General features: G+C 50.0%; 1 protein-coding gene across 1 annotated transcript in view; it reads left to right on the top strand.

Annotated features, from left to right (window-relative positions):
- Window positions 1–24,720, top strand: part of HUNK (hormonally up-regulated Neu-associated kinase) — a 118,373-nt gene extending 93,653 nt beyond the window's left edge. Inside the window, exons 8-11 of the mRNA XM_030330060.1 lie at window positions 2,530–2,613; window positions 7,714–7,761; window positions 18,465–18,645; window positions 21,441–24,720. Of these exons, the coding sequence (XP_030185920.1) occupies window positions 2,530–2,613; window positions 7,714–7,761; window positions 18,465–18,645; window positions 21,441–22,099 (972 nt within the window). The 3' untranslated portion in view covers window positions 22,100–24,720. The remainder of the gene's footprint in view (window positions 1–2,529; window positions 2,614–7,713; window positions 7,762–18,464; window positions 18,646–21,440) is intronic.
- The last annotated feature ends 707 nt before the right edge of the window (window positions 24,721–25,427 follow it).

Below are 25,427 nucleotides of genomic sequence, written 5' to 3' on the forward strand. Positions count from 1 at the left end.
GAGACTGGATGTGTGGGATGGTGTCACGGTCACAGGAGAGGTCTCCCTGTGGGAGACCCTCCCACAGGTCTCCCTCGCGGGAGAGGAATTTGAGGCCAGAAAGACAGGACCTTTGACACAGTATATTTTTTATATCATTTTATTATAAGGAATGATTAGGAGCATCTCTTGTACTGTGCCCAGGTTCTCTGTCCCCCCATGATGATGAACTTAAAGATAATTGGACTTGAAGCTACTTCTCATTTCCCTTTTATAAGAAGACCACATGCCCCCTGTTACTTTCCTATCTTTTTATAATTTTTTTAAAATGTTTATTTATTTTTGAGACAGAGACAGAGAGTGAACAGGGGAGGGGCAGAGAGAGAGGGAGACACAGAATCTGAAACAGGCTCCAGGCTCTGAGCTGTCAGCACAGAGCCCGACGTGGGGCTCGAACCCACGAACCGTGAGATCATGACCTGAGCCAAAGTCGGACGCCCAACCGACTGAGCCACCCAGGCGCCCCAATTTCTTATCTTTTTAAATCCCTATTTGGTTATATGTTTTATGATGTACATGATATGTTAGTACAGAGGTGCATGCTTATAATTTATAAAAAATATGCATATATTATAGGTCCCTTCCTATACCTTTTCCACTCATACGGTTCAAGGTCACACCATTTGGGGACGACTGTGGTAGAAAACAGTAGTTAAGAATTTATTTTTTTATTTTTATTTTAAAATTTTTTTTTTAATGTTTATTTTTGAAGGACAGAGAGACAGAGTGTGAGCAGGGGAGGGACAGAGAGAGAGGGAGACACAGGATCTGAAGCAGGCTCCAGGCTCTGAGCCGTCAGCACAGAGCCCGATGCAGGGCTCGAACCCACGGACTGTGAGATCGTGACCTGAACTGAAGTCGGATGCATAACCGACTGAGCCATCCAGGTGCCCCAAGAATTTAAATAGCTGTCAACTAAAAGGAAGGAAAGAGGATCAACGCACTGATTTTTTTCTCAAATGATGACTGTTACTCAAAAATTAGTTTTTAAAAAGTGCCTCCGCTGAAACTGACTATAAAATTCACAATTTCATGTTTAAAGGAAAAATTACTACTTTCCTAAGCAAACATTCTTTTGGCAGAACTTCTTTGGATGCCGATCAATAATGTGCGGGGACTTTAGGGTTTTTTTGTTTTGTTTTTTAAAGATTTTGTTTTTAAGTAATCACTGCACCCAACGCGGGGCTCGAACTCACAACTGCGAGATCAGGAGCCACACATTCCACCAACTGAACCAGCCAGGTGCCCCAAGGAACTTTAGTTTTTCAAATACTTTCCTTCCTCTGTTCTGCCTCCACAGCTACAGATACGAACTTTGGTTACTCACGCTCTTCCTGAGCAATCCCTGAAGCTCTCAGGCTGTGTCTTAATTTGTCTTTGTTTCTTCCCATCTGCTGGTTTCGGTACCTCCTCTCTGCCCGGCCTGAGCATCGGCATAAAGGTTGCGTGCAAGTCTTGCAAAGCTGAGCATGGCTTTGTCTGCTGAGAACGTTCCCTGGAAACTCAGCTAATGTAGTTCCAGCTGGAGAAGGTTATTTTATTGTGTCTGTTTCACACTTAACCCTTAAAGCCTAGGACGTTACCTGGTCTTGAGAACTAGGGTCTGGGCGAGTGGCTGCTTTTAACTAGGGTGAATTAATCCCCACAGACAGCTACAGCCGGTCCGCTCAGTAATTTCCACACATGGCTAATTTAACTGCCCTGTGTGCACTGTCCCAGCTATTAATCTCATCAACCAATTACTGACAACCCACGTATAATTTTAAGACCGAAACTCGTGAACTGACAAGTAAAATACCTATCTTATCTGTCATTTCTCCCTTTCTCTCTTCGTTCTTGTTTTCTGTTTCTAAAACCAAGAAGCGTGGATTCTGTGTTGGAGAGCCTGGAAGGCCGTTCCGTGACTCTTTCTTAGTTGGTAGATGCATCAGTCATTTAATTCACCTTTCTCCACACAGGCCGGCACCTCAGTCGTGCACCTAGATCATCCTAGATACGGTTTTCTGTCATCTGTAAGCTGTGTTATGAATTGCTGTGGCTCACTGGGCAGGGGAGGGCAGGGACGCGGGCTGTTTTTCACTAAGGAAATAAGCAAGATCTGTATCTTGTTAGGTAGGTCAATAAAATGAGTTATTCTTTCGAGCTCACGTATCTGGTTTCTGCTTTCACATCTCAGAGTAGTCTTCATCGTACAGATGAAAGAACTGAGGCCAGCAAGGAGCAGTGATGTGCCCAGGGTCACCTGGCCCTGTCCTGGCAGAGCCATAACAGAAGTAGGTTGCCCGACTCTGGGTCCGGGGCTGTCCCCTCGCTGCATCATGCCTGCAGGCCACCCTCCAACGAGGCTTTGCATTGCGATTACCTGGCTTGCCAACCACTTTCGGCACTTTCTCAGCCAAGTGCTGGTTTCAAAATTAATGACTGCTTAATGGACACTTCTATTTCCTGTGAGTTAAGCCATGCTTTTTCCCCTCCTTTCTCCTCGGATAGAAATCTGACATCCAGGACAGCGTTTGCTACAAGACCCAGCTCTACCAGATAGAGAAGTGCAGGCCCAGCAAGGAGGCCTATGAGGTGAGTGACCCCCCCCAAAATAAAATCCAGGATCGCTTAGAAAGAGCGGGTTTCCATTTTGAGAGCAAAGTGGAAAGGAAACCGGTTACTGTGGGACAGAAAAGCAGCAAGAGACAAATAGTCACTTAACTGGGTCCCCGAAACAATGGCGTACGGCCGAGCCACTGTCTCTCAGTTGTTAGACTGTGGATCTTAGCTGTGGCTACACGGTCGAGTCGCCGGGGGAGGGGCGCCTGGGTGGCTCAGCCTGTTAAGCGTCTGACTTGGCTTGGGTCGTGATCTCATGGTTCGTGGGTTCGAGCCCCGAGTCAGGCTCTGGGTGGACAGCTCGGAGCCCGGAGCCTGCTTCGGATTCTGTGTCTCCCTCTCTCTCTGCCCCTCCCCCGCTCACTCTCTGTCTCTGTCTCTCTCAAAAATAAACAAACATTAAAAAATATATATACATACATAAAAATGTAAACATCTGGATGCCCAGATTGCACCTCACATAATTCTCCTGAAACTCATGGGGCAGGAATGGGAAAGTGGGCGCGCGTTAGTAGTTTTTAAAGCTCCCTGGCAGATTCCGTGGAGTGGCCAAGGTTGGAAACCACTGCCAGTCCTTTGAAAGGTAAAAATGAGATGCTCAAAACTGTACATGAGTGTAACGCTTGGCATCAGAAGGAGGCAGTAAAATGAGGGACAGGAAAAAGTTTTGGATGAAAACAAGTATTTCTAGGCATCCTAGGACAACTTGATGCTAGATACATACTTCAAATACCAAGATCCTTTGATTTCAGAGTACAGAGTAGTATCATGGGGCGCCTGGGTGGCTCAGTCGGTCAAGCGTCTGACTTTGGCTCAGGTCATGATCTCGCAGTCTGTGAGTTCGAGCCCCGTGTCGGGCTCTGTGCTGACAGCTCAGAACGTGGAGCCTGCTTCAGATTCTGTGTCTCCCTCTGTCTCCCCCCCTCCCTCGCTCATGCTCTGTCTGTCTGTCTGTCTGTCTCTCTCTCTCTCTCTCTCTCTGTCTCTCTGTGTCAAAAATAAATAAACATTAAAAAATTTTTTTTAAAAAATAAGCAGTATCATTTGGCAAGTTGTACCAAATTTGGAACCCAAATATGTGCTTGGGAAGAGACTGTGCCTGGGAATCTCGATCCAGGGCCAGGGGCACAGGATGAGGGTGTCCCCCCACCCCCAACGCCCAGGACTCTTCATGCGATGCTTTGTCAAATGCGACCCCTCGGCCTTCTCCGTGATCTTCCTGGGAACCCACTTGATTTCCCCTTCGCAACCTCTGCCGTGTGCCCCAACAGTTTTTTCATTTGAGAAGAAATCAAAAGGGAGCTTTCCTCCATGCCCTACATGAGGCTGATGGGCCTGCCCACTTCTCTCTTCCCTTTTCTGTGGTCAAAGTGGTCAGTGGTGGTGGCCGAGCAGTTAGTTGTCCTGGGCCCTTACAGAGACCAGCTGGGCAGAAGTGGGAAAGGCAGAGAGAGACGGCCTGGGTTCCGGAAGAGGAGGAGGAGGGGAAGTGAAGACCGTGAGCGTAGACCTCTCTGTGGGTGACGTTGGCCCCCCGCCTGAAAGATGCTGGGGTTGGGGAGGAGTGAGGGTGGGGGAAGTTGGGCGGAAATCCAGGGATGGCTGGGGTGGGGCTTAGCCTTGACCCCGGCCTGGAGGCCTCCTGCCTCTGAGACAGGCTCCGGCACCTGCATGATGAGGATGCAGAGGAGTCTTTGGGGGGTGGGTCATGCTTGGCTTTCAGGCCGAGGGCAGGAGGTGGTGTCGGGGCCACATTGCTTCCTCAGCTTCCTCTTGCGTGAGGGAAGGTGTCTCCAATCCATCGTGCCTGGAGCCCCCAGTGTCTGTCTCCAAATGGCAGCCCCACCCTCGGTACGGGGCAGGAACTCAGGAGGTACTTGTTCTCACCCCCAGAGCCAGGCCGTCCCCAAGTTCTGCCAGTGTGGCTCCTCAACTTCTCAGATCCCCTCCGCCGCCTTGGTCTCTCTCCTCCCTCCCCATCCCAGCCACTGTCACCTCTGCCTCTTGTGGGGATGTCTGCCACAGCCCTGACTGGTCTAGCCCCTTCTCCGTGAACGCCTGGCTCTCACTTCTCCGCACGCCAGCCAGAGCTGAGCCGTCCGCGCTCAGACGGAATCGCGTCCCTTCCCTGCTCCAGTTAGCACATGTTTACTGAGCACCTCGTGCACGCCAGGCATGCCTTCTTAAGCTGGAAGGCACGGTTGGTGACATGGCCACCACGTCACAGATTAGACCGTGGTCTGCTGGCCTCTCGAGCCTCGGCCCCCCCGGCCCACACGCGCAGCCCTGCTTCTTGCTCTGTGCTCGCTCCTGCAGGCCTTAAGACTTCTGTGCTCTCTTGGCTCCCAGCACCATGCACACCCTGCCCCTTCTTCCAGAATGTTCCCCTCAGCTCTCTTTGCTGATTACTATTTTATGTCTTCAGATTCCAAGGCAGGGTCATTTCATCCCGGACCCCTGCCATTCTCTGACCTTTGCCATCGGATCACATCTCTCCAGCACAGACTCACCCCCGCCCGCATCCTGCATCCCGGGGTTTGTCCCATGCGCATGTTTTGTTTGCTCAGGGAGTGTTGGATTCACGTCTTTCTCCCACTCTGGACTGTGAGTTCCATGAGAGCGGGGACTGTGTCCCTTTTGCTCCTTACAGTATCCCTAGAGTCTACACAATGCCTGGCATTTGCTAAACGAACAAAGGAAGGAATCAAGTGGGCCTTGACCGGGGTCTCCGGTAAAATTGGATTCCCAAGGGGAGAAGGTGGAATGATCCAGGAAGGACAGCTAGCTTGACTAAAGCAGGGGAACGCCTGGAGCATAGCGTGCAAGTCGTGTTATCCTTACAGATGACCATGCCCCGAAGCAGGGAGGGCCGTCTCACGGTCACGGGCTCTGAGGGCTTATCACCTCGGCTGGCGTGCAGAGAGTGCAGAATTCACAGCTAGGCTCCCTTGCCTCTGGATCTGCATTTGACTCTTTAGGGCCTCAAGGAGCAATGTGAACAGATGCACCCAGCGTCCCATCTGTGTGCCCTACGTGGCCTCCACTCCACTTTGCTGACGCCCATGTCCTCGGTTGCCCTCGAACCTGACCCCTGCGCTTGTTTGTTTCGAAAGCGTCTATGATGGGAAAGGGGCCTTTTCTTTCACCCAGATTATTTTCCTTGGATGATTATCTCATTTGGCCTGAAAACACATGGAGAGCATTTTAAACATTTGTTGAAATATTTAACGGTTAGGGTTTAAATAGGAACACTAATGGGAAAAGAGCATTTCACTTCTCTGTGATCCATTTGTTTTCTCCAAACGGCAGTGATACTTGTGCTAATTAAATTACGGGCTATTACCGGATCATCCAGCCCGCCTCTGCTGGAACCTAGAGAGTGGAATGGGACCAGCTCGGAAGAGTGTTAAGAAGATCTGGAAGGGCCCAGGTTTTCTAGGTAAAGCCCACTCAGAGCCTCCGTGGGCTTCTTTCCAGTTGCCGTCGGCGGGTCCTGGAGAAGCCGCCGAGAGGCGGATGGGTTTCAGGTCGTGCGCAGGCTGGCTGGGGAGTGAGCGAGGCCTCTGCGTTGTTCTGAGTCCCAGTTCTTTCTCTCCTCTGAGACAAAGCAGCTGAATTAAGTTGCAAAAACGTCCCCCTTGGGATTACAATGCTGTTATTGTACGACTTTACCACGTTCTCCACCTCCTCTGCCTTTAAAGGGTAGTAGATATGTCTGTGAAAGTGGGACACGTGTCTCATCCAAGAACACCTCGAGCATGGGCCCCGGAGACTCTTCTTCCTAAAAAAAAAAAAAAAAAAAAAAGGCCCTCAAGGACCGTGGAGATCGAGGCAGGGGGGCCAGTCATCATTTTTAAGCTGGCTTATTAAAGCCACATAGAGCCAGAGGCCATTTGTGTTACAGTCTTTCCCCAAAAATGTTAATTTGTAGAGCAGTGGAAAATAGAGCGGGGAGGGCTTCTGGGTAGCACAGGGTAACCTGGCAGGCTTGGAAGAGAGCTGTGTGGAGGGTGGCAGAGGGACGGCATCAGCGTGACCAGCCGCTGGAGCAAAGTGCCACACACCGGGGGTGGGGTGGGGTGGGACTGACTCTCAGTTCTGGAGGCCGGAAGTCTGAGATCAAGGTTGGTTCCCTGCACGGGCTGTGGAGGAGAACCTGTCCCCTGCCTCCTGGCTGCTGCTGGTTGCTGACATCTTTGGGCTTCGTTCCTTGGCTTATAGAAAGAAGCACCACCCGATCTCTGCCTGTACCTTCCCTTGGCCTTCTCTGTGTGTGCACCTCTGTGTCCAGTTTCTCCCTTTTATGAGAATACCAGACCCATTGCAGGAGGGCTGGGTTACCTCTGTAAAGGCAACACCAACAGGCCCCCTCCCCAAAGGCAAAAGAGAGTGAGCTTTCCATGTGCTCCTCCCCCCTTCCAAAGCATCAAAGGGGACACAATAGGCCTGTCCTGACCCTGTTTTCAAAGAAGGTCACGTGCTGAGCTCCTGGGGGTTAGGACTCTTGGGTACCAGTTTGGGGGGGAATACGATTCCACCCATAAGAGGGGGCAGTAAGCTAGAAGGTAAAATATTAAAATGTTCACTTTGTATCTTATTTCACATCTGTGCAGCTTGTAAAAATAGTTTGAAATCAGATTAGACAATCAGTGCTGTTGGAAATGAGAAGGGTAGTTCCCTTTGGGGACTGGGAGAGGGCAGGGATGGGGGGGAGGGGGTTCCGGGGGGGGGCGGTTGGGCTCCATATCTTAATCCGGGTGGAGCTCTCACGCACGTTTTTTGCTCTTGGAGAGAATGCGTTGACTGAGCAGCTCAGTCGCCTTGAGAGCACTCCTCCGTTATATGTCTTAGACTTGAATAAAATAGATTTTCTCACCTAGAAAATCTATTCGGTGCCTGAATTAGGACATCTGCTGCCCGCTTGCATGATGGTTTAGGAGTCTCGTTTCTGGTCTCTAAACATTGAAAGGAATAATTCTCAAACCCAGAGTTGCAAGTGGTAGGGGAGAGAGAGTTTAGGGAATAAACAGCAGGTACAGCTACTCAAATTGTTGAAAATGTTGCTTTTCACAGGCCTCCCTGGACACCTGGACAAGAGACCTTGAATTCCATGCTGTGCAGGTAAGAACATGGGAGTTATGATGGGTTAGTCTGAGTTCTCTAGAGAGAACCAACAGTGTGTATGTGTGTGTATGTGTGTGTGTGTCTGTCTCATGCTTGGATACCCAGGGAATAGTGGATGTTTCAGCTCAAAATCCAAGGCCTTCTGGAAGCAGAATTCCTTCTCTCTCAGGACACTTCAGACTTTTTCTCTTACAGCCTTCACCTGACTGCACGAGGCCCACCCACCTTGTGGAGGGTCATCTGCTTTACTCAAAGCCTACTAATTTATTTTTTTATTTTTATTTTTTTTTTTTATGAAATTTATTGACAAATTGGTTTCCATACAACACCCAGTGCTCATCCCAAAAGGTGCCCTCCTCAATACCCATCACCCACCCTCCCCTCCCTCCCACCCCCCATCAACCCTCAGTTTGTTCTCAGTTTTTAACAGTCTCTTATGCTTTGGCTCTCTCCCACTCTAACCTCTTTTTTTTTTTTTTTTCCTTCCCCTCCCCCATGGGTTCCTGTTAAGTTTCTCAGGATCCACATAAGAGTGAAACCATATGGTATCTGTCTTTCTCTGTATGGCTTATTTCACTTAGCATTACACTCTCCAGATCCATCCACGTTGCTACAAAGGGCCATATTTCATTTTTTCTCATTGCCACATAGTACTCCATTGTGTATATATACCACAATTTCTTTATCCATTCATCAGTTGATGGACATTTAGGCTCTTTCCATACTTTGGCTATTGTTGAGAGTGCTGCTATGAACATTGGGGTACAAGTGCCCCTATGCATCAGTACTCCTGTATCCCTTGGATAAATTCCTAGCAGTGCTATTGCTGGGTCATAGGGTAGGTCTATTGTTAATTTTCTGAGGAACCGCCACACTGCTTTCCAGAGCGGCTGCACCAATTTGCATTCCCACCAACAGTGCAAGAGGATTCCCGTTTCTCCACATCCTCTCCAGCATCTATAGTCTCCTGATTTGTTCATTTTGGCCACTCTGACTGGCGTGAGGTGATACCTGAGTGTGGTTTTGATTTGTATTTCCCTGATAAGGAGCGACGCTGAACATCTTTTCATGTGCCTGTTGGCCATCTGGATGTCTTCTTTAGAGAAGTGTCTATTCATGTTTTCTGCCCATTTCTTCACTGGGTTATTTGTTTTTCGGGTGTGGAGTTTGGTGAGCTCTTTATAGATTTTAAATACTAGCCCTTTGTCCGATATGTCATTTGCAAATATCTTTTCCCATTCCGTTGGTTGCCTTTTAGTTTTGTTGGTTGTTTCCTTTGCTGTGCAGAAGCTTTTTATCTTCATAAGGTCCCAGTAATTCACTTTTGCTTTTAATTCCCTTGCCTTTGGGGATGTGTCGAGTAAGAGATTGCTACGGCTGAGGTCAGAGAGATCTTTTCCTGCTTTCTCCTCTAAGGTTTTGATGGTTTCCTGTCTCACATTTAGGTCCTTTATCCATTTTGAGTTTATTTTTGTAAATGGTGTGAGATAGTGGTCTAGTTTCAACCTTCTGCATGTTGCTGTCCAGTTCTCCCAGCACCATTTGTTAAAGAGGCTGTCTTTTTTCCATTGGATGTTCTTTCCTGCTTTGTCAAAGATGAGTTGGCCATACGTTTGTGGGTCTAGTTCTGGGGTTTCTATTCTATTCCATTGGTCTGTGTGTCTGTTTTTGTGCCAATACCATGCTGTCTTGATGATGACAGCTTTGTAGTAGAGGCTAAAGTCTGGGATTGTGATGCCTCCTGCTTTGGTCTTCTTCTTCAAAATTCCTTTGGCTATTCGGGGCCTTTTGTGGTTCCATATGAATTTTAGGATTGCTTGTTCTAATCTCGAGAAGAATGCTGGTGCAATTTTGATTGGGATTGCATTGAATGTGTAGATAGCTTTGGGTAGTATTGACATTTTGACAATATTTATTTTTCCAATCCATGAGCAGGGAATGTCTTTCCATTTCTTTAAGTCTTCTTCAATTACCTTCATAAGCTTTCTATAGTTTTCAGCATACAGATCCTTTACATCTTTGGTTAGATTTATTCCTAGGTATTTTATGCTTCTTGGTGCAATTGTGAATGGGATCATTTTCTTTATTTGTCTTTCTGTTGCTTCATTGTTAGTGTATAAGAATGCAACTGATTTCTGGACATTGATTTTGTATCCTGCAACTTTGCTGAATTCATGTATCAGTTCTAGCAGACTTTTGGTGGAGTCTATCGGATTTTCCATGTATAATATCATGTCATCTGCAAAAAGCGAAAGCTTGACTTCATCTTTGCCAATTTTGATGCCTTTGATTTCCTTTTGTTGTCTGATTGCTGATGCTAGAACTTCCAGCACTATGTTAAACAACAGCGGTGAGAGTGGGCATCCCTGTCGTGTTCCTGATCTCAGGGAAAAAGCTCTCAGTTTTTCCCCGTTGAGGATGATGTTAGCTGTGGGCTTTTCATAAATGGCTTTTATGATCTTTAAGTATGTTCCTTCTATCCCGACTTTCTCAAGGGTTTTTATTAAGAAAGGGTGCTGGATTTTGTCAAAGGCCTTTTCTGCATCGATTGACAGGATCATATGGTTCTTCTCTTTTTTTTTGTTAATGTGATGGATCACGTTGATTGATTTGCGAATGTTGAACCAGCCCTGCATCCCAGGAATGAATCCCACTTGATCATGGTGAATAATTCTTTTTATATGCTGTTGAATTCGATTTGCTAGTATCTTATTGAGAATTTTTGCATCCATATTCATCAGGGATATTGGCCTGTAGTTCTCTTTTTTTCCTGGGTCTCTGTCTGGTTTAGGAATCAAAGTAATACTGGCTTCATAGAATGAGTCTGGAAGTTTTCCTTCCCTTTCTATTTCTTGGAATAGCTTGAGAAGGATAGGTATTATCTCTGCTTTAAATGTCTGGTAGAACTCCCCTGGGAAGCCATCTGGTCCTGGACTCTTATTTGTTGGGAGATTTTTGATAACCGATTCAATTTCTTCGCTGGTTATGGGTCTGTTCAAGCTTTCTATTTCCTCCTGATTGAGTTTTGGAAGAGTGTGGGTGTTCAGGAATGTGTCCATTTCTTCCAGGTTGTCCAATTTGTTGGCATATAATTTTTCATAGTATTCCCTGATAATTGTTTGTATCTCTGAGGGATTGGTTGTAATAATTCCATTTTCATTCATGATTTTATCTATTTGGGTCATCTCCCTTTTCTTTTTGAGAAGCCTGGCTAGAGGTTTGTCAATTTTGTTTATTTTTTCAAAAAACCAACTCTTGGTTTCGTTGATCTGCTCTACAGTTTTTTTAGATTCTATATTGTTTATTTCTGCTCTGATCTTTATTATTTCTCTTCTTCTGCTGGGTTTAGGCTGCCTTTGCTGTTCTGCTTCTATTTCCTTTAGGTGTGCTGTTAGATTTTGTATTTGGGATTTTTCTTGTTTCTTGAGATAGGCCTGGATTGCAATGTATTTTCCTCTCAGGACTGCCTTCGCTGCGTCCCAAAGCGTTTGGATTGTTGTATTTTCATTTTCGTTTGTTTCCATATATTTTTTGATTTCTTCCCTAATTGCCTGGTTGACCCACTCATTCGTTAGTAGGGTGTTCTTTAACCTCCACGCTTTTGGAGGTTTTCCAGACTTTTTTCTGTGGTTGATTTCAAGCTTCATAGCATTGTGGTCTGAAAGTATGCATGGTATAATTTCAATTCTTGTAAACTTATGAAGGGCTGTTTTGTGACCCAGTATATGATCTATCTTGGAGAATGTCCCATGTGCACTCGAGAAGAAAGTATATTCTGTTGCTTTGGGATGCAGAGTTCTAAATATATCTGTCAAGTCCATCTGATCCAATGTCTCATTCAGGGCCCTTGTGTCTTTATTGACTGTGTGTCTAGATGATCTATCCATTTCTGTAAGTGGGGTGTTAAAGTCCCCTGCAATTACCACATTCTTATCAATAAGGTTGCTTCTGTTTATGAGTAATTGTTTTATATACTTGGGGGCTCCGGTATTCGGCGCATAGACATTTATAATTGTTAGCTCTTCCTGATGGATAGACCCTGTAACTATTATATAATGTCCTTCTTCATCTCTTGTTACAGCCTTTAATTTAAAGTCTAGTTTGTCTGATATAAGTATGGCTACTCCAGCTTTCTTTTGGCTTCCAGTAGCATGATAAATAGTTCTCCATCCCCTCACTCTGAATCTAAAGGTGTCCTCAGGTCTAAAATGAGTCTCTTGTAGACAGCAAATAGATGGGTCTTGTTTTTTTATCCATTCTGATACCCTATGTCTTTTGGTTGGCGCATTTAATCCGTTTACATTCAGTGTTATTATAGAAAGATACGGGTTTAGAGTCATTGTGATGTCTGTATGTTTTATGCTTGTAGTGATGTCTCTGGTACTTTGTCTCACAGGGTCCCCCTTAGGATCTCTTGTAGGGCTGGTTTAGTGGTGACAAATTCCTTCAGTTTTTGTTTGTTTGGGAAGACCTTTATCTCTCCTTCTATTCTAAATGACAGACTTGCTGGATAAAGGATTCTCGGCTGCATATTTTTGCTGTCTAGCACCCTGAAAATCTCGTGCCAATTCTTTCTGGCCTGCCAAGTTTCAAAAGAGAGATCAGTCACGAGTCTTATAGGTCTCCCTTTATATGTGAGGGCACGTTTACCCCTTGCTGCTTTCAGAATTTTCTCTTTATCCTTGTATTTTGCCAGTTTCACTATGATATGTCGTGCAGAAGATCGATTCAAGTTACGTCTGAAGGGAGTTCTCTGTGCCTCTTGGATTTCAATGCCTTTTTCCTTCCCCAGTTCAGGGAAGTTCTCAGCTATGATTTCTTCAAGTACCCCTTCAGCACCTTTCCCTCTCTCTTCCTCCTCTGGAATACCAATTATGCGTATATTATTTCTTTTTAGTGTATCACTTAGTTCTCTAATTTTCCCCTCATACTCCTGGATTTTTTTATCTCTCTTTTTCTCAGCTTCCTCTTTTTCCATAACTTTATCTTCTAGTTCACCTATTCTCTCCTCTGCCTCTTCCATCCGAGCTGTGGTGGTTTGCATTTTGCTTTGCATTTCCTTTAAAGCGTTTTTCAGCTCCTCGTGACTGTTCCTTAGTCCCTTGATCTCTGTAGCAAGAGATTCTCTGCTGTCCTGTATACTGTTTTCCAGCCCAGCGATTAATTTTATGACTATTATTCTAAATTCACTTTCTGTTATATTATTTAAATCCTTTTTGATCAGCTCATTAGCTGTTGTTATTTCCTGGAGATTCTTCTGAGGGGAATTCTTCCGCTTGGTCATTTTGGATAGTCCCTGGTGTGGTGAGGACCTGCAGGGCACTTCCCCTGTGCTGTGGTGTATAACTGGAGTTGGTGGGCGGGGGCCGCAGTCAGTCCTGATGTCTGCCCCCAGCCCACCGCTGGGGCCACAGTCAGACTGGTGTGTGCCTTCTCTTCCCCTCTCCTAGGGGCGGGATTCACTGTGGGGTGGCGTGGCCCGTCTGGGCTACTTGCACACTGCCAGGCTTGTGATGCTGGGGATCTGGCGTATTAGCTGGGGTGGGAAGGCAAGGTGCACGGCGGGAGGGGGGGCAGGCTTAGCTCGCTTCTCCTTAGGTGATCCACTTCAGGAGGGGCCCTGTGGCAGCCGGAGGGAGTCAGATCCGCTGCCGGAGGTTTGGCTCCGCAGAAGCACAGAGTTGGGTGTTTGCGCGGAGCGAGCAATTTCCCTGGCCGGAACCGGTTCCCTTTGGGATTTTGGCTGGGGGATGGGCGGGGGAGATGGCGCTGGCGAGCGCCTTTGTTCCCCGCCAAACTGAGCTCTGTCGTCCGGGGGCTCCGCAGCTCACCCTCCCTTTGTCCTCCAGCCTTCCCGCTTTCCGAGCAGAGCTGTTAACTTATGACCTCCCAGACGCTAAGTCGCGCTTGCTGTTGGAACACAGTCCGTCAGGCCCCTCCGCTTTTGCAAGCCGGACTCGAGGGCTCTGCTTGGCTGGCGAGCCGCCCCTCCGCCCCGGCTCCCTCCCGCCAGTCCGTGGAGCGCGCACCGCCTCGCCGCCCTTCCTACCCTCTTCCGTGGGCCTCTTGTCTGCACTTGGGTCCGGTGACTCCGTTCTGCTAATCCTCTGGCGGTTTTCTGGGTTATTTAGGCAGGTGTAGGTGGAATCTAAGTGATCAGCAGGACGCGCGGTGAGCCCAGCGTCCTCCTACGCCGCCATCTTCCTGCGCCTCTCCCACTAAACTCCTTAGGAGCCGTTGGCCTCTGCAAACACTTCAGGGATAATAAAGCCTACTAATTTAATCCCATGTGGAAAATACCTTCACAGCAACATCTAGATTGCTGTTTGACCGAAAACTGGGTACTGTGGCCTGGTCAAGTTGACACTTGAAATGAACCATCACATGTGACCCTGAGGGCTGGTGGATCTCTGCTTAGGGCTGTGGATTCTACATACCTCCTTCCTTGTCCTGAATTAAAACGCAGAGTCCGATGGTGAGTGGGTTTATCAGAATCCCTTCAGATCAGACTGGTGCTTTCTTTGTTGACCATTTTTAATTGTCTTGCTGTCACTGCACACTGGGCTGTGCATTCATGTTTTTACCTATATGAGAAGTGGGGTTTGCAACAGTCCAGAGCTTCCCAGCTCAGTGGCCTAATTTATGAACAAAGTCCTCTTTTTCTCAGCTGCGTTGTGTTTTTCCCGTGGCAAAATCAGGTCTCTGTGGCTTTTCCAAAGCAACCGGCAGGCAATGCCTGGGCACCTGGGCCGCCCCAGGTATTGACGATCCACACCTGATTCTGACGTTCCAAACAGTCACATGAGGTTAGCTCGTCAGCAAGGGGACAGCAGGCTCCAGAGGAGCCCGTGCTGAGCTAGACTATCATCCAAAGAAAACAGCTTCAGCTCACCTGCAGACCCCAGGCTCTTGGCTGCGGCATCACGCCATCCGTGGTCAGTTTCCACCGCGTGAGGGTGCAAGGCAGCTCTTATGCAGCCCGGGGTGGGGAGGAGGTGTGGCCGCCCCTGTCCCTGTTAAATGGCTGCGTTGGCCTTTCAGACTGTGACGCAGATGAGATGTGAGGTTCATGTTTATGCCTGAAGAGCTGACTTTCGGTTGCAGGTGGGGAAACACTTCTCTCACGGGGCCGTGTGCTGCTGATGTGTACCCTGCTGTATCTATAGGAGCAGAGCTGGGGAGGAAGGGGGAGGGCTCTCGCTCTTTGGAACGCAGGAGGCTGGAGTCACAGGGACGAGCCCAAAGGGACCGGCTCTGGAGCTCAGATGTCAGAGGCCAAGAACCTACTTTTCTCCAGAAAGCCCCATGCACCACCACTCCCTGGCTTCTTCCTCTCTTCTATCAAACAGTTGTGACACTGTAAGAGTCTTGAGTAGACAAACCTTTGTGAGGCCACATTTTTTTTGTTTTTTTAATGTTTATTTATTTTTGAGAGAGCGAGAGACAGAGACAGAGACAGCACAAGTAGGGGAGGGGCAGAGAGAGAGGGAGACCCAGAATCTGAAGCAGGCTCCAGGCTCTGAGCTGTCAGCACAGAACCCGATGCCAGGCTCGAACTCACAAACCGCGAGATCATGGCCTGAGCCGAAGTCGGATGCTTAACCTGAGCCACCTGGGTGCCCTGAGGCCACATTTTCAAAGTGTCCGGTTTAGTAAATGTCCGTGCACATGTGCAGTGGGTAGAAAGTGGTTTAAAGAAAACCGGAAGCTGTTTTGTGTGGGGCTGGCTTCTGGGGCCTCATGTGGCCCCCTCTCCGATCTGCGTTGGAGAGTTTGGGAGGCGGGGTGGGTGTGGGGAGCACATGAGACTCAGAAGAAAGCCAAAGAGACCGTGCAGGCAGCCGGATTGCTGGGAGGGGAGCACGGGAGTGGGTGTAGGCACATCGAAGGGGGAATAGAATGAGTCCCTCTGAAGATCTGTTTCTGTTACATAAGGTGCTTTAGCATCCTGCTCCCTGGAAGATCTCTTGTGGAGAAAATAGGATATGCAAATGAAAAGGTATAATGGGATGATGGGTTGCATTTGGTCACCTGTGCCTGGAGGGCGCTGAGATTGGCTGGTTGTACAAACACGTGTCTTGTGTGGGCTGGTGACCCATCCACACGGACTGATCCAGCCGTGTGTCCCCGGCAGGGATCTCTTGGGTGGTGGATTCTTGGCATGCCCGTAAGAAACTGGTAACCATGAAATCACCCATTCTTTGGGCTGGACAAGGGTGTTCTGGGAGCTTTTGGAGAAAACACCCGGGTGCAGGATCCTGGGATGAAGTTCAACAGGGTGGCTCCAGCAGGGTTCCTGAGGTCATTTCCCCATCCCTCTGCCCCCATAGCAGGCTTTCTGTTTGGTGCTATCCCTTTGTCAGTTCCCAGAGAGGTTTTTTAGAGCCAACCTTGGGGTCTACAGGGAATTCATGTCCTGTACACCTCTCAGTGCTGATGAACTCCAGCTGGGTGGTGATGCTGGCCCCCCAGAAACTTTGCATCTTGATCCTTTGGCTTTGGAGAACCCAAAGAGAGTTGGGGAGGGGTCAAGATGAAGCCATGAAGCCAAAGGCAGAGCAGCTTCCTCTAAAGTGTAGGGATCACGGAGCAGCCCAAAGGAAGCTGTACTCATCATTCTTTTTCTTTTTTAAATGTTTATTTGAGAGAGGAAGAGAGCGAGAGACGGAATGTGAGTGGGGAAGGGGCAGAGGGCAGGGGGGACACAGAATCGGAAGCAGGCTCCAGGCTCTGAGCTGTCAACACAGGGACCAACACGGGGCTTGAACTCACGAACCCCGAGATCACGGCCTGAGCCGAAGTCAGACGCTCAACTGACTGAGCCACCCAGGTGCCCCTGTACTCACTATTCTAGAAAACAATCCTGAAAAGGGCGGGGGGTGGGGGGAATCTGCAATTTTGTCTTTTCTTCCAAACAGTTTTACGTGGTTTCGTAGAAGTGCATTCAGTTTCTTTTTTACCATTTAAAGTGTAAACAGGTGGAACTGGTGATTTTTCTCATTAGAACAGAGACAGGAAGAATAGCACAAGAGGAAGAGATTTTGCCAGACTTTTCAGGACAAGCCTGTCACGTCCCTTCGATGCTTGGGGCACAAGGGGAGTGTGACAGCTCGTTCCCCTTTGCCTTAGAGAAGGGGGCTGCTGGGGGGTCACAGAAACCAGGAGAGGGATGCGGCCTTGACCCAGATGGTCTGGAGCAGGTGGCCCCCTTTCCTGTTCGTAGCATTCTGCCTAATGACCTGGGGCTCAAGCCTCCTCCCAAGAATCCCGGATGCCCACCTGGAACCCTGGGACTACAGCCTGGTCCCTGTCCCTCACCGGCCCGTGTGTCTGCCTTTCTCTCTGCCCCAGACTCATCCTGCCCCAGGCTTCCAGAGGGCGTGAGTTTTCACTCGGCTCCCAGATGAATTATTCAACCCGCTTCTGGCTGTTTGCTGGTCCGTGATGGGGTGACAGCTGTGCTTTGTCCCAGGTCATGCTCTCAGTGCAGCACCTGGCACTCGACGTCCCGTAAAAGGCTCTTCGGATGCTGGCGAGGGAGTTTGCGAAGCTTCACCCCTCCTCTCTTCCCTCCTCAGCCCTCCACTGGGGATGGCCACGGCAGCCCAGGCTTGGGGCCCTAAGGCACTGGGGCCCTCACGGTGACCCTCAGGGTTGGCGTGGCACCCCCACTTCCCATTCCTCCCCTGCCGTTTTCTCCCACCCGCCGATTGGGCATCAGGAACCCCCATCTGGACAGGCTTTGAAAATCCCCATTGGAAGGGGCTGTGCGAGCCCAAGGAGAAGCTTCCTGGAGAAGCTTTTCAACAACATCAATGAGGAGCTGATGAGCTCTCTTGAATTGTAAATATTCTTCACCTTTAAGGCAAAAACCGTGAATCTGGTGGTGAGGTCAGGGATGCGGTTGAATCTGTTGAACAGTAAACATCAAAGTCTTTATGGCTGGAGAAGAAACTTCTGAGTGGTACCGCCCTTCCCAGAAGCTGGAACGCAATTTTAATTCAGTTTGGTTTCTACTGGCTTTTTTTTTTTTTTTTTACATTTCAATAACTATTAAGTCTTCTCTATGTGCTTGGCTTTACGCCAGAGGCTGTGGGGTTGAAGATACATAAAATAGTAAAATTCACTCCAGTCAGAGGGACACAAGTGACACATAGTGACGCAAGCAAGGGCTTGCATGACCGAGGGCGGAAAAGGGTCAGAAACTCACCCAGGATGGCACACGGCTCCTGGGGTTGCCGTCCACCTCCTTGGCCTGACTGAACACACAAGAGATAGAAATGGTTATGTTTCATTTGTGAAGTTACCTTTGCAAAACCACTGCTGTGAGCAGAATCCTAGAGCCCTATCCTGAGTAAGACCGCAGACTTCCAGAAATCCTCATGTGTTTTGCCTCAGTTCTTTGATCTTGTTCTAGAACAATTGACCTCCTAGGGACAAACTTGCCCTTGCTGGAACACCTTGAAATAGGGCCGTGCGGGGAGCTGGGGATGACAGAAGCCTGCTTGTGGCCCAGGGAGAGGGAGGTGGGTTCCCTGGGGCATCTGCTGGGCCTCTGCTCCTCCCTTGTTCAACGTGCAGCTGAGAACGGAGTTTTGAGAGGCTGGGGTTTCTCAAATCCACTTGGATAACTCTTCAAAGGGGAGTCACATTGTATATGTCTGTGTGTCTGAGTACATGTGTTTACTTCTGACTTGAAGGATGAAAAACCCAAAGAACAAGAAAAGAGAGGGGATTTTCTTCATCGGCCGTTTTCCAAGAAGCTGGACAGGAACCTCCCCTCCCACAAACAGCCCTCGGCCTCACTCATCACGCACATTCAGAACACCAAAGCCCTGCTGAAGGACCGGAAGGCCCCCAAGTCCGGCTTCCCCGACAAAGGTGGGTCAGCTCCGGGTACAGTCTAGACCACTCGTGTTGAGCTGCATGGCCATGCGTACCCCTCCCGGGTGGCTGTGCGGACCCCCTGGGACATACACGATTCCTGTGCCCTGGGAAAGCAGTGAACACACCCAAGGCAACCCAAGAACACTGGAGGTCCAGACGGGGTGGTATTGGCCACCCGTGCAGGCAGGGTTTGAGAAAGCAGAGGTGGGGTGCATTGCATTGTGGGAGCAGAGATCAGGGTATAAGGTATTTCAGGAGTAGAGATTGGGGTGCACAGTGTTATGGAACGAGGGACAGGTGTTCATTGTTGGAGGGACAGAAATTGGGGATTGGCGGCATGGTGTGGCGAGAGCCTGCCCAGAATAGCAAACACCTACAGACACTGAAGCATGGTTGATGGAGTCTGGGCTCTGGGGTGGGGCTGGGGGGGGGCTCAGAGCCAGCTCTGTGGCTTATTGTGGGTTAAGCTCCTTACCCTTAGAGGACCAAAATTGGTTCCCTTACTGGCAAAAGGAAGCCCACCCGTTGGAGCTACTGGGTGGATTAAATGAGATACATAGGTTGGCTTGTCCGCCTCTTTCAGAGTGTGGGACATCAGGTAACTGATAAATGCGAGGCTCCCTCCTCCGGGACAGCACTGAGGGATGTGGAAAGGACGTGGGGGAGGCAGGAAAGTGTTGGGGAGGTTCCAACAGCTCCGAGCACTAGAGGTGTTACCCTAAGAGAGACCTGGTTCTCGGCCAGAGAGGAAAATTCCATTTGATTCCGTTTCCTTCCTGAGGTTTCAGAAAGGCAGGGGCTCTCACAGGATGACTCTGCTTGTCCCTCCTGAGTGATTCTCCTTTCTGGCTTTGTAACCAGCAGCAAATTCAGGCCCTTGACGGAGACATCCCATGGATGTCCCCAACAAAGTCTAGGTCAGTGCTGATGCGTTGGATAACTTTGCCACCCCAGAGCTGGATTCCATTCCTGGCAGTTTCCTGGGCCAAGTATCATTTGTTTCTTCGAGTTTTTCCTTCTGAGAGCATGTTAGCTTAGAAGCGTGGACGCCCTATGTAATTGCTAAGACCGAGCTCTCGCCATGGGGCAAGCACTGTGTCAAGCTCTCAGCTCACCCCAGTGAGGTTATTCTCACCTCCGTTACTAAAGCAGAGGAAATAGGCAGAGAGAACTGGCCAAAGTCAGAGAGCTCGTAAGTGGCAGAGTCCAGATTTCCAACCCGGCCGCCTGGCTCTAGAGCTTTCTCTCCTGACTGGTGCAGGCCTCTGCGTCCTGATAGGGATGGAAGGCGAGGAGCCGGCCGGTGCGCTCACAGGGTGGGGCTGGTGACCAGGTCCTTCCTGCCCAGGGTGATGGAGTGTGCCGGCCAGGGCCCTGGGGGGGGGGGGGCTGACTCTAGATGGAGATTAGTAGGGCGAATGTGGGAGGCTTCCTCTCAGGATCTACATCACCCGGAGAAGGGAAGGACGCAGGACTGGGCAGAGGGGGACCCTGGGCCACAAATTTGGAGGACACGGCCATCGCAGGAAGGGGAGGGGACGAGATGCTGCGGTGCCCGGCTGTCACACGGGATTCATCTGCCGTCAGCCGCCGATGAAATTTGGCTTCTCTCTGCTGGTGACTCTCAGGCACCTGTGGTGGCCTGAGGAGGCGATTTATTTTGGGATCTGTGTATTTATTTACACGAGGCCACGAGGATGCCCTACGCCCTCGGCTGCTCCTGAATCACTCTGCTTCTTCCTGTAGCTGAGCCTCGACGGGGGCCTAGAACACGCGATGGTAGAACAGCCAAGCTAAGAGCTCGTTCTGCAGGAACTTGGCTCTACTTCCCTCAGCTTCAGATCTGTGGGGTTTCCCCTCTCTTTTCTGGCACAGTCCGCAACCCTGGATTCCGGTCTGTGCCAATTTGAGATGGAAGCCAGGGGGATTGGCTCATCGCCCTCAAGATATAGATGAGGACTGTTTCACCCCTTCAGAACCGGATGAGGCCCCGGTAAGATCAGGAGTCAGGAGGGAACCTTATAAAGGAAGTGGATTCGGACACTCGGTACATACGGATGAGCCAGGAGGACATTCAGCTGAGGGACACGAGCCAGTCACAGAGGACAGATGCCGTAGACTCCGCTTATATGGAGCACCCAGCGACTTCAGATGCATCGACAGAAAGTCCAATGGAGGTTGCCAGGGGCTGGGAATGGGTGTTACTGCCAAGTGGGTATGGAGTTTTTAGATTCCCAACACGAAGAGTTTTGTTTCACGACAGTGTGAACGTGCTTAACACTACTGAACCATCCACTTAAAAATGGTTAAGATGAGAAATTTATGTTACGTATTTTTTTTTTTTTACCACAATTTAAAAAAAAAAAAGGAAGCACGAGGGAAACCCTCCTTCCAGTGTTGGCTATCTGAGGACCAAGTTCACGGGTCCTGGGCTGGATGTGCTCCTAGCAGTTTGGTGGCGTTCTTCTGAGTCGGGTACCTTTTTGATTCAAAGACTCGTTGGCAGGGTCCCGCATGTTAGGCAGCCAGGAGGAGGGCGGATGTTAAGGTGGTGCCGTGGGCACGTCAGAACTCGGGAGGCCTCCTGTCTCCGGCCTTCTGTCCCCTCCATTCTAGAAAGAGCAGCTGGTCCCCTGTGGGGAGCGCTGGACACGGGGGGCCCTTTGCTTCTTGCTTCCTTCTGGCCTCCCCAGGAACGGTCTGTCTCGGTGAAGCAGGAGGCCCCGGCAGGCAGGAGAGGGCCCTCCTCACCGCCGTCCTCATGGTCTCCTCTGCTTTCTCGCGTGCAGATTCCTTCGGCCGCCGCAATATCTTCCGCAAGACCTCAGACTCCAATTGTGTGACTTCTTCTTCCATGGAGTTCATCCCCGTCCCACCCCCCAGGACCCCCAGGATCGTCAAGAGACCGGAGCCCCCTCCGCAGGGCCCTGGGGGCCCTGGCATCCCCCCCAAGGAAGACCCCCCGGTGCTGGATATGGTGCGCTCCTTCGAGTCCGTGGACCGCGAGGACCACTCTGAACCACTGTCCCCGTCTCATCACTATCGGATTCTAAGCTCACCTGGGGGCTTGGCCCGCGGGAATCCCGGTGAGCGGACGCTCTCCCCGGCCCTGCTGCCCGGAAGCCTGTCCCCTCTGCAGACTCCTTTGCATCCCACTCTGGTCTCCTTTGCTCACGAAGAGAAGAGCAGCCCCCCGAAGGAGGAGGGCGTGTGCTCCCCACCTCCGGCTCCCAGTAACGGTGCCACGCAGCCGCTGGGGAGCCCGAATTGCGTAAAGAGCCGCGGCAGGTTCCCCATGATGGGCATCGGACAGATGTTGAGGAAGCGACAGCAGAGCCTGCAGACCCCTGCAGACCGGCCCCTGGAGGCCAGCATGCCCCCCCTGCAGCCCATGGCCCCCGTGAGCCTCTCCTTCGACATGCCTGATGGGGTCAAAGGCCAGTGCTAACCCGGGCCAGTGGCGGGATTCTGGGTGTTTCTAAGGACAGCGGTGGAACAGAGCTCCTCACATCTGTCAGGGTGTGAAGATTGAAAGGCCTCATGGGAGCCTCCTTCAGGGTCTCACCGCCCCCTGCCACGGAATGTCCCCACTGTGAACCGCTAAAACCCACAGACCCAAAGCCTGCACTCCCCAGGTTCGCATAGGGACCCTGGAGTCGCTGGGATTTACGAGGAGGGGTGGTTATAGGTGCGGTTTCAACCAGTTGTGTCCTCCTTCTGCCCACCCACCCACGACCCTCTGCCCACCTCCCACTGCTGGGCTGCTGGGTGAAAACCCCACACTGGCCGCTGGGCTCTCGGATCACAGACTGTTATGAGATCTTTCCTCACTTTGTGATCTTCTCAGCAGTCAGCCAGTCACCCTGGGACTGAAGGCGGCATCGCAGAGTGGCTCGTCCAGGCCACCGCTCCCCTTCCTCTCGCAGACCGTGGTCGCTGGTGAGCCCGCTGCCTGAGGAAGACAGGAAGCAGCACCACCCCCTCTGAGTGGAAGGGGGCATCGGGGCAAAGACCGATCCAAATGGTGGGGACCCTGGTGAAAGGAAGGGCCCAAAGGGACACGCCTTTGCCATCTTTTTTGGTTGACCTTGCTAATGGTTCAATGATCTTTTCCCAAGATGGTGTTTCTTTATGTGATGTCAAATTGAAGTAACATAATAAAAAAAACAACCCGGCTGGAGAGACCATGAGAAGCGATTCTACCAAATTCACGTTTTCACGCAAGGATAAGCGTGGAGGGCACAAAAGCTCTCCCACGTGATGTTTTCAGTGGCCGGTGGCCTCCCGTGGCCTGCAAGAGGGCTTCATCGCAGCTGGCCCCGTGTCCCTCCTGTTGTGTCAACATGACCTGATCCTTCTGGAAGGCATAGGACATGGCCACGGCTGGTTATTTAGGAAGAGAAAAGGTTGAGGTTGAATTTGGATGCGTTTGGAAGGCACTGTTACCTCTGTGCTGTGCGGCTTTCAAGCTGCCAAGATAACAAGGGTGGCTTAGAGCTGAGTTCATTTGCTGTGAGCTGTGAGAGGGCTTGCCTGGCGGGGATCATGTTCAAAAACTCAGCACCGTATCCTCTTGGAGGAAAGCAGCATTCCTCAAACACGCTTAGAGTCCGCGCTGTTTTCACGCCTTTCGTCAAGGATCGAACCAAAGATGTGTCTCCGGTTCTGTGTCCATGCCATCCCCGTGTGCGCCTTTTGTGGACCTCAGTGTTGTCTGACCGTGTCTAGCAGGAGCTTGCTGGGGTCCGTCTCCTCTCAGGGCCCCGGGCCCTGGCGCTTGGTGGCAACCACCCGGTCATGAGCAAAATTGGAGAAAGGAGGAATTGGCACAGGCCGGATAGCGGTTAGCTCGGGAGACAGGTGACACCGTGGCTTGAGGTCTTCAGCTGTTGACTGGCGCAGGCGTGAGCAGACCCACAGCTGTGGTCACCCCGGGGCTTGCCCGCTGGTTCGGAAACAGGCCGCGGCCCTTGAGAACAACAACGCCTGCCTTTGTTTCCCCTGGCAGCCAGCCCGTGCCAGAGAGCCCCGGGGTGCTTCCTCAGCTTTTCTCCTTTAGCAGCGGTGACCTCCTCCTGCCCCACACGTTTCTGGCTGAGCAAGGAAAAGCATGGATATTTGGCTGACCCTAGAAGCCACTGAGATGCCCGGGCTCGGCTGACTTCACAAGACCTGGAGCTGCTGTGTCCCACCTCGATGGGATCATCCCGGCCCTGGGGCTTGCTAGGAGGGAGCCAGGCTCCTGGCTGTGGTGTCGTTCTTCTGTGTGGCTCCAGACTGGGTTCCAGAACTTTCCATTGGAAGTGGCGCTTGTTAAGCAGAGAGAAGAAAAGCATCTGAAAGCGGCCTCTCTCCACTTGACATGAAGCGTGTCTGGTTTCTGACCAGCGAAGGAACCCTTTTCGAACACGGTTGCTGGCTTCAAGTGTCGTGCTCTGCCGATTCGCCGACTCGCCGACTCGCGGGCTGTGTCCCTGTGCCTTGTGAACTTCTCTCCCCTTATGTCTCTTCCTTGTATTGTACTTTCCTTGAGAACATGAGTGTTTTTTCCGTATCGCTGTCAAATAAGCTCATTGGGACATGCTTTCTGTTCCTCGATTCAGGAACAGCCGCAGACTGTCGTACGACTCACGGACCGTGTCACCATTGGTAGCTTGAACTGTGAACTCAGGTTTATTCCAGACCCAGTGAGAGGTGAGAGTGAGGAAGGGGGGAGGGGTCAACTGTATTTTTTTGTATGTGAGCACCTGACAAATCTATGAAACCGAATGAAAGAGGAAATGTTAAATTCTTTATTATTTTATTATATTTATATGGGAAACTGGACCTTTGGTAAGTACAAAGTGTGTTGTCTGTTTGACCCATGACTGTCTCTCATTAGTGTGTGCCCATGACCTCAGTCAGCCTGTAGTCACTGACGGAAATGACTGAACTGTCACCGTGTGAAGTCCAGGAGGAAAAGTCCACTTTAATTGTATGATTTGGTCGTAAGTAAGGACTGTATTTATGTCACCATTAAGTATATGTACTTTTATAATGACTGTGAAATACACTATTCCCTCACCATGACTGCTTCATTCACTTGCATTTGACACATCTCCAAACACTGAGTATGTTGCAATCGCTGAGCTGTCTTCTCCGTAAAGTCCTTGGCCTTGCAACTGACAGGATACGGTGGGAATCGCGCTGTGGGGTGTTTGAGGGCATCTTCTGCCCCCACATCACTGCTTCATTTCAGCTGCAGCACGTGTGATCTAAGAAGTCTCCTTCGACCGGCACACAGCCAATGGCAGAGCAAGAGAAATCAGCATGTTTTTTTTTTCTTTTTTAGCAGGTTCAGGGTCTCTCTTGGAGATTCTGAAAATGGCACATGAAAAGTGACATCTGTGAGCATTATCTCTAGCTTCTGTCCTTGCCTTAGGGATTGGTGAGGGACGGGAAAGAAGGGTGATGAGGTAGAGTAGGAGGGTTGGATTGTCCTAGCTCTGACTTTATTCATTACCGTTCGCAAAAGGTTTTCATACATAACCACCTTGCTGGAACCCTGGGGTCCCCCTGGGCGGTGTGGCTCAGAGGCTGGCATGGAGGAAGTGGAGTTTCTCTGAAGTTTGATGGGTTTGGGAAGCAACAATGAGTATCTAGTTGTGGTGATGCCATTTTCTTTTAGGGGGCAGAACATTTTAGAACAGAAAGAGACCTGAGATCAGGTGCTTCAACCCCAACTTTTTTTTTTAATTAAAAAAAATTTTTTTTAATGTCTATTTATTTTTGAGAGA

Source organism: Lynx canadensis, chromosome C2 (genome assembly GCF_007474595.2).
Source record: "Lynx canadensis isolate LIC74 chromosome C2, mLynCan4.pri.v2, whole genome shotgun sequence".
Taxonomy (NCBI): domain Eukaryota; kingdom Metazoa; phylum Chordata; class Mammalia; order Carnivora; family Felidae; genus Lynx; species Lynx canadensis.